The sequence below is a fragment of the Geotrypetes seraphini genome, chromosome 3 (genome assembly GCF_902459505.1).
Source record: "Geotrypetes seraphini chromosome 3, aGeoSer1.1, whole genome shotgun sequence".
Taxonomy (NCBI): Eukaryota; Metazoa; Chordata; class Amphibia; order Gymnophiona; family Dermophiidae; genus Geotrypetes; species Geotrypetes seraphini.
Genome location: NC_047086.1, coordinates 334,763,182 through 334,778,411, shown reverse-complemented (window position 1 = coordinate 334,778,411; position 15,230 = coordinate 334,763,182). Strand labels below are relative to the sequence as shown.

The 15,230-nt window shown below is 42.3% G+C and overlaps 1 protein-coding gene across 3 annotated transcripts in view; it reads right to left on the bottom strand.

Moving 5' to 3' along the window:
• PAPOLG (poly(A) polymerase gamma) overlaps positions 1 to 15,230 on the bottom strand; it is a 144,952-nt gene that overhangs the window by 70,259 nt on the left and 59,463 nt on the right. For all 3 annotated transcript variants that reach the window (XM_033937949.1, XM_033937950.1, XM_033937951.1), the window contains exons 12-13: positions 14,663 to 14,747; positions 7,533 to 7,586 (exon numbers count right to left, since the gene is read on the bottom strand). In XM_033937949.1, coding sequence (XP_033793840.1) covers positions 7,533 to 7,586; positions 14,663 to 14,747 — 139 coding nt within the window. The remainder of the gene's footprint in view (positions 1 to 7,532; positions 7,587 to 14,662; positions 14,748 to 15,230) is intronic.

The following is a 15,230-nucleotide window of genomic DNA, read 5'->3' as shown; positions in this document are numbered from 1 at the left end:
GAGCCGGGACCAACCGACTCTTGGAAAAGTTGACCACCCAGCCCAGCGACCGGAGAAACTCCACCACCCGAGCCGTAACCCGGGAGCTCTCCTGCAACGACTTTGCCCGAATCAACCAGTCGTCCAGGTAGGGGTGAACCAGGATGCCCACCGACCGCAAGGCTGCCGCGACGACCACCATTACCGTGGTGAACGTCCGAGGAGCCGTGGCCAGACCAAAGGGAAGCGCACAGAACTGAAAGTGCCGCCCCAAGATCGCAAAGCGAAGGAAGTGCTGATGAGAGGCCCGAATTGGAACCTGCAAGTAGGCCTCCGTCAGATCGAGAGACGTAAGAAACTCCCCCGGCTGAACCGCCAGAATGACTGACCGCAGCGTTTCCATGCGGAAAGACGGAATCTTGAGAGCTCTGTTGACCCCTTTCAAATCCAGGATGGGCCGAAAGGTCCCCTCCTTTATGGCCACCACAAAGTAAATGGAGTACCTGCCGGTGCCCCACTCCGTAGGGGACACCGGCACCACTGCCTCGAGATCTAGCAAACGCTGAAGGGTCTGACGAAAAGCCTGCGTCTTCCATGGAGTCTGACATGGAGAAGCGAGGAAAAGGTCCGGCAGAGAGCGGGTAAACTCCAGAGCGTAACCGTCCCGCACCACCTCAAGGACCCACTGATCGGACGCGATCTCGGCCCATTTGGGGAAAAAATTTGCGCAGCCGGGCCCCCACCGGAACCAAAGGGGGCGCCGGCAAGGAGTCATTGCGCAGGACGGGAAGCGGGGGAACCGGCGGAGGGATTCCCTGCCCCCCGACGGGCCCCCCGAAAGGGCTGCATGCGCTGGAAGAACCGACCCCGGGAAAAACCCTGAGCCGGGAAAGAAGCAGCCCCACGCCCCGGGCGATACTTGCGAAATTCCCGCAAACGCCCCCGGGCAGCCCCACACCTAGACGCAGGGCGGGCACGGTCCTCAGGCAGACGGGGCACCTTCGAGTCCGTCAGAGTCTGAATCAACTCATCTAATTCCTCTCCAAACAAAAAGACCCCCTAAAGGGAACTTTAGTAAACTTAGCTTTGGACACAGAATCCGCCGCCCAAGCGCGCAGCCACAAAATACGCCGCGCGGCCATGCCATAGACTTAGCCGAAATCCGCACCAAGTCATAAAGAGCATCTGAGAGGAACGAGGTAGCCATCGCAATCTTCGCTACCTCCTGATCCACTAGAGACCAGTCATCAGACTCCCGATCCAGGACACGCTCAGCCCACCGAAACACGGCGCGAGCGACTAGCTCCCCACAAACAGCCGCCTGGACCCCAAAGGCAGAGACATCAAAATCATACTTAAGAAGAGTCTCTAACGCACGCGCCTCCGAGACCCTAAGAGCAGAACCGTCCATAACAGGCACGGTATGCCGCTTAGGAAGTGCCGAGACCACCGCGTTCCCCATTGGCGAAATTAAGGTAGCCCTACCTCCCTCCGGGACGGGATACCCAAGAGCCAAGGCGCACACCAAACGAAACTGCGCCCATAGGCCACTGCGCCAACACAAAATCCCGCAAATCCTGACGCACAGGAAAAGAGCGGGAACCAGGACAGACCCCCTGAAGCAGAGGGGCCCCCATACGCGGGGTCTCCGGCGGCGCCACTGCAAAAATGCAGCACCAAGGAGACCTGCTACACAGGTCTAAAAGCTCATCCCTCTGAATAAAAAAGCGCACCACGGACGCATCTGCTCTGGAAGACGGGAAACCCGCCGCCCCGCTGCCAACAGGCGTCCCCTCTAGAGGATCCTGGAAGCCCGCCAAAGCAGCCAGGTCCTCAACCAGGCCAACACGCTCCTCCGCCCACCAATTCGCAATCCAAGCCCCCCCGCGGGCGCTTGGATGAGGGAGGAGGAAGAGGGGACGCCAAACGAAAAGAGGGAGGCAAAGCCATAGGGGGCGCGGAGGGAAACCCCCCCCCCGAAACCCCCCAGGCGCACGTGGGACCCCCAAAAGTCCGCACAAAGAAAGAAAATAAATTGGGGGCAAAAAACCCCTGGGGGTCCCCAGGGACTCCCTGCCCCAGCAGGGGTCCATGCTGAAACCTGCCCCTGTGTTCGCCATACAGGGGGAAGGTCACCTGAGGTTGCAGACAAAATGGAGGGGCCAGACAAAGAAAATGGCGAAGTTCCCGCCAAAAATGCTCCCTCCATGGCCTGTAGCGGCTGAGAAGACTGAACAGTCTCAGCCGCTAAGACAGGCAAGTCGGCATCAGCTGTCAAAAAATCAGCTGAGAGGGAATCCTTCGGGGAATCCCTCCGTGGGCGGTTGTGGAAGACCGGGCTTCCCCACTGCTCCAAGCCGACTCGCGAGGCACCATCGGCGGGGAGCTCTGGTCGCCTGCAGCCGCTGCCGACGGAGCTCCACCACCTCACCGACCCAAACCGCCGAGTTCAGGCCGGCCGCGAGTGCCTCGCGGCTGGACTCATTTGTGTCCTACTCCCCCGGAGAAGGGCACAATTGCTCCATACGCGACCTAGCTATAAAAAAGTGCTGGTTACATGAAAAAATACAGTAAAATACAGTTTTCTTAAAGGGAAACAACCCTTCAGACCAGCACTACCTCAGGATTTTTTTTTTTTTTTACAGAACAGACTCCACAGGCTCTCGAAGCAATATGCCTTGCTTGACTTAGGGGGCAAGGCTTACTGCTGAGGCTCCTCTAAAAAAATGTGGGGAGGTGGAGGAAGTGGGGGGAGGGACCCCGCTCGTGACCCGCCGGGTTTGACACCCCCGAGGTCGGACGGACCCCCAAACAGGGCCCGACCAAGCTCCGTCCGGCCAAAAACAGGGACAATAAACCCCTAAACAAATTCCAACAGCCCTACCAAGAGAGATGGGTACAGATCACTCAACACCTGCTGGAGACTGAAAGAAGACTGAGGGAAATAGAGAAGGGAGGATAGTATATACTGTCCCAAAGTTTTGTTTTCAGTCTCCACCTGCTGGTCATGATTAGATATATACCCATTCGTAAAGTTAACCTCTACTGGTCTGGAGAGTGCTAAAGAAGGGAGATTTACTCAAAGAAAAGAGTTCCCGGGGCTGGGTGTAGGAAGAGATAAGGAGAGATATTGAAGAGCTGAAGAGCTAGTACACTTGTAGGTCAGTAAGAGGAGTTTGATTGTATGCGGAAGTGGATAGGGAGCCACTGAAGCAACTTGAGGAGCGGGGCAACATGAACATAATGACACTGGCAGAGCACAAGGAACCTTTAGTTGATTCATGGTGCTATGCCCATACTGAGTAAACAGATGGTGAACTTTCACAGGTTTCACTCCCTCTGTGCAAAGAAAGCACACTACTGCACATTCTTCAATGGTGTAATCTTGCAATCCATGTTTCTGACCTCATGGTTGCCACACGACTTAAAGGCCAAGTGCTGTACTGTGCAGGTTTCAGGTTTATTTAAAAATTTGATATAAAGCCTTATTAAAATTCAAAGTGGTTTAACATGGACAAACTATCCAACAGGCAATGTATCAGTACACTTGCATGTTGTATTTCGCTAGATCTGTTACGGTTATCATGTAATTTAACAATTGCCTCTAATTTTTGATTTGCCCTTGTATATTTTTGAAATTGTTTCATTGAAATCCTATTAAGTTTCAATTTGCTGATTTTAACTCTACCTCATTCATTGAATTTATTTATATTTTGTCTTTTTACTACTGTTAAAATTGTAAGTTTTATGTTAAATTATTCCTACTGTATGCCATCTTGGGTGAATTTCTTCAAAAAAGGCAGTTAAAAAATTCCAAGAAAAAATAAAATTCTAAATAGTGAGAGCCAATCAATTTTTAAATGAACCCCAAATTACATTTTCTCTCCTGCTCCATTACAAATTTTTCAAAATGTGGAAAGAAAAATCCCCAATGATGCTTAATGTACTAGGCAGGGAAAACAGAAGAAAAAAAGTCATTATTAATAATGACAGGAGTTTCCATTCAACAAATTACAAGCAATCGGAAGAAGCTTAACTATAGTTTTTGGTGGAATTCATTGTGTCATATGTATAAAATGGCAAGAACATTAGGCATTCAGAAAGGGAATTTTAAGAAATTTCAGGAGACTTGGGAGCCATTAGTAAAATATTTTAACATCTAATCATTGTTTTCCCTTTTAAACATGCACATCCTGGAAGGGGGGAGGTTGGGGTTTTTGATAAGATAATAAATGTATATATTGAATTGAGGTTCAATATAGATATTTTATATGTTGGACATTGTGATTGTTTAGGAAGGGGGGGATTAATTCTGAAATAGATAATAGAATATTAAGTGTGGTATTGAAGTGTACAGGCTGAACTGTATTTATTGTTACACTTATTGTAAGTTTTGAAAATAAAGAATTTTGAAAAAAAAAAAAAAAGAGAAAAAAAAGTTGTTCCTAGGGCTAAAACTCTTGTTTCAAAACTAAACATCTACTTCTTACACTCTTGGGTCCTATGGGGGAGATACACGACTCCAGAACTGTTCCCCTACAGTGTTGGAAGTGTTGATCATTGGTCTGTAAAGGGGTTGGAACATTACTGGGAGAGATAAGACAACCCAATTCCATCAGAACAAAAACCATCACCCTCAGAAAAGGGAGCTTGGTATGTAATTTAAAAAGGAAATCATTTGTGTCCATGAGATCAATCTTTACCCAAGACATGCTGGAAACGTCAATCGCTCCTCCTAAACTTACTTGCTCCACTTCATCACTGACGCTGAAACCGTGGATTGAAGACAAAGTTTTATTTTATTTTTCTTTCCAGCTTATGATTTATCTTTAATCTTATCTATTGTTTTGCCTTTTGTCTTTGTTTTGTTCTATTTCTATCATTTAAATTTCTCCAGAATTCTACTGTTCAACGGCTCCCCCTTCTGCTTCTATTCCTTTCTCTCCTCTCTTCTACCTTCCAAAGTATTTAGATCAATGCTGTCTTGTTAAAATGTTTATTTTATTTTTATTTTTCTTCTAACTCTACTTTTCATTTCTCTATTACCCTCCAGGTACTTTAGTTAGATTGTGAGCCTTCGGGACAGTAAGGGAATTTTTCAAGTACCTTTCTTATTTCTAATCTTAATGTATATTTTCTGTAAACCGCTTAGAACCTAACGGATGTAGTGGTATATAAGAAATAAATTACATTACATTACATTACCTAAGAAATGCTATCCTACAAGGCTTGAGAGGAAAGGAAGACTCGAGTCTCAGGACTAAACCCAGATTCCAAACAGCAGTCTTGCAAATTAAAGTTCCCTTGAGTAGAGTATCTCATCTGCAAGAGTTACAGGGCAAAAGCTGGGTCTGGATACAAGCACAGAAGCTCCCTCACTAGAGTTACAATTTTCTCTTCACCCTAGTCTTGTGGAGGAAGATTAAAGAAATGCTCTCTCAAGACAAAAGACAAAAGACAAAAGCCCAAGGCTTCAAGCTTCAAAATAAGCCTCCTATGTGGTTCTATTCCACCAAGATATCATATCTTCTGACTCCAAGTACCTTGTTATGTTACATCCTTGGCTGTTGGGGGAACAGAGTAGAATGGAAAGGATCTTTGAGGAAGGAATTATCCGACTTGAGGGGGGGGGGGTGGAGGAGGAGTGTGGCATGAAGTACCTTTCCTGACTGACCAATTCGGAAAGAGAACAGAGCATGCTCAGGTTCCCAGCAGAACATAGACTATCAGCCATGGTTCTACAAGATATTCATGTTGATTTTATTTGTTAAACTATTAACTCAGACTGCACAGCTCGAGCTCTCCACTGCCATGCGTGAGGTTAAATGCATAACTTTCATGAACTTCTCCAGTTCTCTATCAGAGAGAAACAGAGAAATAAAGGGCCAAGGGGAAGATTCTCAAAACTTAATGGTAAAATCTGATGGGCTGCTACAGAAGTCATTACAGTATTATAACAATTTCAAAAAGGTGAGTCAATCTCAAAAGAACCCACATGCAAATGAGGTTTGTGGATGTTCATAGACTCACTAAATTTACTTGAATGAGTCGATGGTGGTAGCAATCATACGCAGAATACACCCAACTTAAGCGCCTTGGCCAATAAGAGCCTTAGGCTCCTCCCCAGTGTGTCCCAGGATGCACCAGGAAGGGGAAGAAGGTCCACCACTTTGTTGGGGGGGGGGGGTCTTCAAGCTGGAATGGAAAGGCATCCTTCCGACCAGGCAGTCAATAAGGTGGGAGGTAGTAGTGTTAGGGGATTGTGTGATACAGCAGGGGGAGATATTGGGGGGGGGGTTGTATTGTGGCGGTGGCAGGGAGTGGGCATCCCTTCCGTTGTCAGGGAGCATTGTGCGACATGGTGGGAGGGAATAGGAATCCCTTCTGCTGCCAGGGATGGGTGTCTGGAGGTTATGTGAGTGTGGCAGGAGTGGACATCTCTCCTGCCAAATCTTTGATTTTAATTATTTATTTGACGGGGGGGGGGGTCTGAGCTGTCAAACCTTACTTTGCTGTCAGTGCCAGAGCCAATTGGCACTCAAGCATTGATCAGAAAGTGAGGCTACGACAGACCTTTTGGCCATAAATGTGGCACGAGAGGGAATCTCTCAGCGATGAGAGAATCACTCAGTGCTCATTTTAATATTAATGCCCTTGTTGTACTACATTGCATGGCAGAATTAGAGACTCCTAGGAAACTCAGAAGAGACCACAGTAAGCCGTTTCGATTAACCTGCTGCTAAAATACATGTACGCTAAACTAGCTGGAACCGGTTTAGTGAGCATGTTAAAAGCACATTTAAGTTTTGAGAGACTCTTTCCCATAGTTTCCTTTACTTGTGTTTTTGGTGCAAAACAACAATAAAGCAATAAAAAACAAACAACAAAACAGGCATGTTGAACCAAGTTTTACTCCATGCACCATGGCTCAATCCAGGGAACCTTTCCAGCTTCACTTTTGGCTGGTGCTAAGCCTTCACAGATCATACCCTCTACCTAGCACCTACATGCTAGCCTGCTTACTTCCTAGCTAGGCCAAATGTGTGACTGAAATGCTGATCTGCTACAACTTATCTGCAGCATGTTGTCTCTCTCTCCCTGCAACACACTGGAAAGAAATGGAGGAAAAGGGAGGCTGAGGGTGAGTGATCACTTTAGACCTCAGTCTCAATCTGACAGCAGACCAGGAGGCATGCTGGGAATAGGCTGAACTGATGACTTGGTCTTTTCTTCTTCTTTGAAAAACTTGGAATTGGCTGGCTGCCAGGGAGCATACATCTGGGAGCAGGGGAGAAGACAGCAGGCAGAACCAAACATTGTTTTTCTGCTTTTTATGAAGAGTAAACAAACCTCATTTTGGATTGCTTGACTACCTTCTACATTCCCTGCTATATGGTTGTAAAAATCTCTATTCTGAAGTATTCTGCTACCAAAGCTACTCCAATCCTACAGGAAAGAGAGAGAAAGAAAAAAAAGCAAACATCCTAACTGGTTTATACTAGTGGAGTACTGTACTTTCTTTCATAACCATCTTCTTCTCATTAAGTACTTACCACTCTAAATGGTTCTCTTCAGTGGATGCACAAGCAGTTAACACAATATAATGCCTAGAAAACAGGATAAACAAAACTACTTTTTCAAAAGCATCACAAAATCAAGCATTTCATTTTTACATTAGTGATAATAAAAGGTTAAACATTGCTGGTGATTGAAAAATTATTGGTTCCTTTTTAAAAGGAAGTATAGTGCCTGAAAGCTAGTCACAAATTAATCAAATACATGCATAGAAACAGTAATCCTCATTAGGGAGTTTGACATTGCTTCAGCATGCTTTTATATAGACTTCAGTTTCCCCTATAGGAACAGAATTGTTAAAAAAAAAAAAAAAAAATGAAATTAGATCTGACCCATTAATGATCCCATATCAGCAGTTAGGTGGAAATGAAACAACTGGATGAGCAACATCACCACTGTAAGTGTCCTGTGCAGCCAGACCCAGTCAGTATTACTGACAAAATATTATGTTAGAACTGGAATGAAATCCCCCCACAAAGAACTATGTTTCAATTTTGTAAACTAATAAACTAATTAGGTAATAGGGAAATAACATTCAGTATCCTGTGATGAAGATCTTCTACTACTATTATTACAGCTCTAATTAATTTCTAAACTTTCTTATAAAATATTTCTCAAATTATAGCACTGGTTATAAGGTCTGAGCACTTCATTATAATTTGAGAAATATTTTATAATAAAGTTTAGAAATTAGAGCTGTGATAAGAGGTAGAAGTCAATTTTGTAAACTGACATGAAATCCCCCCCCCCAAAAAAAAGAACTGTTTCAATTTTGTAAACTGACATGAAATCCCCCCCCCCCAAAAGAACTGTGTTTCAATTTTGTAAACTAACTTCAGGAACTTAGTCCCCCAGAATAAATATGCAGATACCACAAGAAAAATGGGAGGGTTTGAGAATGATCGAGTGGTTCAAGGAAATAAAATTAGCAGGTAAGATCCAATTTTTATTTCCTTCTCTCTTCAGACCAGTCCTGAAGAGTGGGCAGTATCAAAGCAGTTCTCAACGAGGACTGGAAATGGACAACCCAGACAACAGAATTATGTGCTCCAAAATTAGCATCCTGCCTAGCAACTGGTAGTGCTTAGTAAAGGACTAGACAGTCAACAAAGCTGCAGCCCTGCAAATGTCTTGCAGCCGGATTAAGGAATGTTTTGCCCTGAATGGAACATTAGGCTCTAGTCAAATGGGCATTCAGTTCCATTTCAGTACATGAGTTAAGGACACTGCTTCCTTAAACCATTTTGCCATAGCTGCTTTAGAAGCCACGTCACTCTGGCCTCTGAACAAAACAAGTCTGCCCAACCTATGAAACACCTCCAACCACCTATGAAACACCTTCCATCTTCAGACAAAACAAGAAATCCCCAAACTCCTGAAAAATCACCAGAAGGATAATGGAGTTTTTCATGAGAAAAATAACTACCACATTGGATAGAAGGATGAACTAGCCTAAGAATGACAGTAGCAGCTCTCAACAAGAAATCCTTTCCAGGATCTCTTGGGTAGAGGCAATAGCCAAACACACCACCTTCATGTAAAGCTCTTTGAGCATTGCCAAGTGAAGGGGTTCAAATGGTGAGAGCAGACAAGACTATATTAAAAAGGTTCTAAAGATAAAATAAGGCCTTTCAAAAAATAAAATAAAAATCTGGATGAAAAGCCAGAGGATGGTCCTGAACTGGACCCCCACATACAATTGCCACCAGTTGAACCCTAAGGGAGTCCAGGCCATCCTGAAAAGACATTGCCTACTGAAGCTCAAAGTGGCAAAATCTCCCTATTCTTCGCATGTGCTCAAAAATACCCCCCCCAAACTAAAATAGATTAGAGATGTGGCTCTCTTCTTGGAACTTAATAAGGTTCACATAACCCAAGAGAATGACCATTTCAACAGCCTAGCCATCTGAAGAGCCACACTATAAAACCAAACTGGACCCCAACACAGAAGATTCCAAAACCAGTAACAGAAATAGTTTCTCCACTCTCAGCCCAAGTTCTCCATACCATGGCCACTTTGGCATCAGCAAAGCCACCAGATCCTGATGAGTCTATTCTTTGAATGGCATGGCCTATCAATGGCCAAAGGAGGACACACATAAAGTCCATTCTTGAGACAGGCTTGGACCACAAACATTGAAGCCCTCTGAGAACCTTTCCTTCCTGTGGCTGCTCTCCTCTGGAGGCTTCACACAGATCAGCCAATTGTCCAAATAAAGATGCATCAGTATTCCTTGCTGATAGAGGTGAATGACCACCACCATTACCTTAGAAAAGGTCCTTGGCTCTGGACAATCCAAAGGCTTGGGCTTTGAATTGATAATGACCTCTCAGAAGCCCAGAGCACAAATACTTCTGATCTGGATAGATTGGAATATAAAGGTTAAGCTTCGGTGAGGTCCAAGGACGTGAGGAGTTTTCCCTGATGAACCATTAAGGGTGACCGACAGTTTCCATGAAAAGAGAGGTCACACACACAAGGCCCTGTTGACCTTTTTAAGATCAAAGATTGGACTACCAGAACCAAAAACATTGCCTCCAAATTCAGCAAACTGGCCACTGTGACATATTGTAAGAGCCCTTCTTGGAGACACAGGGAAGGCATCTGCAAAGGGCCCGACAAACTTGATGGCATAGCCTTCCTGAAGGACTTCCAGAAGTTATGAGCCCATCTCCAAATGGAAGAATTTTAAACATCCCCTAATGGGAACCACTAGACCCCGGAGCATCAACACCTTCATTGGGGAGGTGTGTTAAGGACTCCACAAAAACGTTTGATAAACCCAAAAATCAAATATCACTCAACTAAAGGTCTATCCAATTGATAATGCATTATATATATGAAGGAAAAGACCTCAGAGATACAAATCAGACTACAGTGATGTGTATTGGTTACATGTGGATCAAGTTCTTTCATTAGTCAAAAACAATCTTTTTATAGATTTAATTCTCTCATTTCTTTTTATCTATACCTTTTAACAAAAAATGTATATTTAAACAAAAACTCACTTTATGTTAATATTTCAAAATCTCAATGGTAGTTCTCTGTCAATAGCAACCTATTAGGTTTTTTTATCCAACAATGGATCCATTACTGCGTTGAAGTCCCCCGCCACCACTAAATCAGAGGCAGCCAGTGGTAAAATCAACTGTTGTAGAGCCTTAAAAAATTCAATTTGATTTGAATTAGTGGCATACACATTTATATGCTTCAGGGTACGATTCCCCATGCTCATGCTTACCTGAACCCATCTACCTAAAGGGTCTGCAGAAATCAATTTAAATATACCCAAACATTTTTTTATTAAAATTGCCACTCCTGCCTTATTGCCTATCGCCGGGTCATAAAAACAATGCTTAACCCACTCTGATTCTAATTTACCAGATTCCATAGCATTTAAATATGTCTCTTGGATAATATATCTCTCCGCGTTCTGTTTCAGGAAGTTAAGGTTTTTTTTTCTTTACTGGATGATTGAGACCATTAACATTCAATGAAAACAGTTTAAGACATTTCCAGATCTTAAAATTTTATACCATAACATGTATTTTAACACACCTAACCGTAGTAGCAATTTACAAACAATACACATTCTAAACCCCCTATACTTGCACCCCATTTCCTTCTTCCCCTCCCCATACGATTGCTTGAAAGCACCCATTTTGATCAGCCACCTAAACCCCCTACCAAGCGTCTCAAATTCCTTATGTCGGCCCCTACCTCCCATTCATATTTTTCAAAAACTCAAATAATTTTAACAAGTAATAAATCCTAAACTATCATTCATTTAAAAATTATTTAGCTACAAAATTCTCAAAAATATCCACAGAACACTTTCAATTAATAAAAAGTTAGATTATTCTATGTAATACAATCTATGCTTCAATAAAATTTTCCCAACCCCTTACTTAGCTTTTTTATTAAATTATGCAAATCTCCCATCATGTAACCTACAAATTTTAACCCAAATCCATTTCATATCCCAGTAATATTAGCATTATAAGCTAAATCTTAATTATACATAATTACCTAATATCCTAATCTTTGGACAATTTAATCATAATATACCAATCCTTCATAATTAAGTAAATCTATTAAACCTCAAGAATAATTAAACTTCTTCTAATCACATTAGCTCTACTAAAGAGAAAGACAAAACAAATATTATGCAATACATTCTATAATCTCATATTATCCCAGCCCTTTTATCTCTTAATAATTTACCAAGAAGGAAAATAAACTTAATTCATTCACCTTGAATTATGTAAAACCACAAAAAGATAATATATATTAAAGAATCAAGGAAATATAAAAGGAATACAATGTGATGAAAAATGCCCAACACAGAAGCACCACATTAATTAAAAAACATATGGAACTTAGAATTTCATTTCTCCCTCTTATCAAATCTTCACTCCACATTCATTACTGCAATTCTATTCCTGTTACAGTATTTTGTACAAGTTCCACTTTCCAATACAAACAGTTTAAGATATAGCACACGCCGATACTAATCGGAACTCCATCCAAAGCCAAACTAATAGTGAATTTTTTTTTTTAATAGTTATCCACGACGCAATGAATTCCAGTAATTAGCTCTTTGGTATATACACCAATCAAACTTCGCTCCATTTCCTTTGCTAAATCCACTCTTTCCGGTTTATTTCATTCCCGCCTACTTCCTTCCGATATGACTTCAATGGTAAACACAGCTGTCACTCACAATGTGATAACATCCTAGTATTGTTTAACATACTGTTTTAACTGTCACTTTGAATTTCAGTTTGACAATCAGCCGTTTATCACGTGCCTTTAATCCAAATATCGAGCTGTCTCAAACTTTCACAGAATTTTTATCTTATCCTTTCCCGCAAATTATTCAGCCTCTGTATATAGAAATTCAACTTCACTCCTCCGCTGTTGTATCCAATCTTTCATTTCAGTACTTTCCCACTTTCTTCCAACATAACTTCGTTAGTAATCCCAACTGTTTCTCACTTTGAAGTAACATCCTGGTATTATTCAACATACTGTTCACCCGCCATATTTGAATCTCAGTTTGACAGACCACTGTTGTCTTTCACTTTTTAATCCATCGTTTTCAAAAAACAAAAACAAAGAAACACTCCCCCAAAACCCCCCAAATGTCCCAAAGTTTTCAGGTATCTTTATCACTTCCGGTATATTATCTAGCTTTCATTATCACTCTTCCATTTTCATCCTTTATTCATCTTCATGATCGCCAAAGCCATCACTCCTTATGACATTGGCTCTATTTGCTGAAAAATAAACTCAATTTTGCTGATCTTCAAATTGCAAAGTACGATTTTCATGAATGATATGCATAACACCTGGATACATTAATCCATATCTTGCCCCTATCCGCTGTAAAATTAGGCCAGAGTTGTAAAAACTCCTTTCTAACTTTTGCTGTTTTACTAGCAAAGTCGGGCACAAATAATATTTTTGCATCCTGAAATTTCACTTCCCTCTTATCTTTAGCCAGGCAAAATATTTCTGTCACTTGCTGAAACCTAAGCACACTGAATATTAAAGGTCTATTTCCTCGATATCCATTAGGTCTTTGACCCGGAACTCTGTGTACTCTTTGAATTTCAAGAGGGTACCGTGTAGATCAGGGGTAGGGAACTCCGGTCCTCGAGAGCTGTATTCCAGTTGGGTTTTCAGGATTTCCCCAATGAATATGCATGAGATCTATTTGCATGCACTGCTTTCAATGCATATTCATTGGGGAAATCCTGAAAACCCGACTAGACTACGGCTCTCGAGGACCAGAGTTCCCTACCCCTGGTGTAGATAAAGGGAGCAGCTTAGGAATTAGGTCCTGTAAAAATGTTACTGCCTCTTTCCCTTCCACTGATTCCGGAAGACCAAAGAATTCTTATATTATTTCTTTTGGACCTATTCTCCTGGTCTTCCAATCTCTTTTCCACTTCTTTTAAGTTTTTGATCTTTCCCACACTGCTTTTGTCCCTCCTCTAAAACAGTCACTCAGGTTTCCAGCTGCTCTACTCTACCGTTTGCAATCTCCATTTGCCTTGTTGGAGAAGAAACTTCCTCCCCAAGTGCTGCCAGCTGAGCAGAGTTATGTTATTTTTTTTAATAGACCTTAATTCCTCCACAATGTCTGGTGAAGCAGTAGAATCTTCAGGCAAAGAAACTGCTGCAGGTTTAACTGGATCTGGCTTTAACTGTTTTCCTCCCCAGACGCAAATGAATCTTCCAACTTAGTTTGCTTGGTATCTGCCATCTTCCGATTGTGAAAGATAATTAATTCACCAAAAATTACCCCACTTTGAGCTGAAAGTTATTCAAATAACTGCCTGGACAGACGGAGCTCAACAGTCAGCTGACCATTTGCCAACGCTCCCAAGCCACGCCAACTAAAAATTTATTATTTTTTTTTTTAAAAAGAAGGGGGGGGAGAGATGATAGCCTTTGTTTTTAAAATTGTTCTTTGTTTCTCCCCTCATTATTTTGAATTATATACCACTTAGATGTCTTTGCACATATTAGTGGTATATCAAATAAAGCTGAATTTTAATGTAAACGGGGCTTTAATTTTATAGGTAGGACATGATGGACTTGCATGGAAAGCAAAAATTGGTGTAAATCTATGATTTCATATTCTGCAATTAAACTTAATAGCATACATCTTTTCAGTAGTTGCTTAAGGTGAATTACTGAGTGTAATAGAAGGTATTTTTCCTGTCCCAATCTAAGTTTGTATCTGAGGTAATGGAAGGCTGAATGACTTGCCCAAGATAACAAGCCACACTGGAATTTGAACCAGGCTTCCCTCATTAGATTTTAAGTGCTCTAACCACTAAGCTATTCCTCCACTCATTCAGGCCTAACAGCCCAATCACCAACTCCACTTAGGAAATATTACTGCAAAGTGGAAGTCACTCAACTACTTTGCAGAATTATACAGAAGGTATCAAATGCTCTGCAAAATGTTTCTTTGGCCCAGAGAAGATGTTAGATCACCATGCTGGCAGAACAGGGTAGAGGAAGTCTATGTTTAAAGAATTTAATAGCCAGTGTTTGCAAATATAAAACTTTAAGTGCTAGCTTCATACAAACCTGTACTTCTGAAAAAAACTGGGCAACTCTAGTAGTCTAGACCAGTCTGATTTCCCTTGTAGAATGTCATCGGTGATGGCAAGACCTGTGATAGGCAATAAAATGTTCTCTGTTATGACCAAACACCTTCCTTTTGTATATCAGGGCTAAATAAGCAGGACTGAAGCTATTTGAATCTTATTCCCCCTCTAGGCCATCTTTTAAGCCTTTGAGAGTCAAATTGTATAGTCTAACATCCGTTTATCTCAACTACGATAAATGAAATCCTTTAATTTCCTAACTTCTTTAGGCAACATATTCTCTATCAAGCAAGGGAAATGCAAAAACTGATGGCGACACCCGACTGCTCATGATGTACAGTGCTCTCCCTACACCTCAGTGGAGTAGTGTTTTTTAAAAATGTTTCCCTTGAGCATGGGGGAGGGGATGCTAATAGACACTCAGCCATCATATGAACTTAAAGGAAAGTCTTGCTTCATAGGGGGAGGAGAGGCTGCATGCCCCTGCAGTCTGCCTATGGAAGGGGTGGGCAATCACAGTTGAGGGCCACAACCCAGCTGGGTTTTCA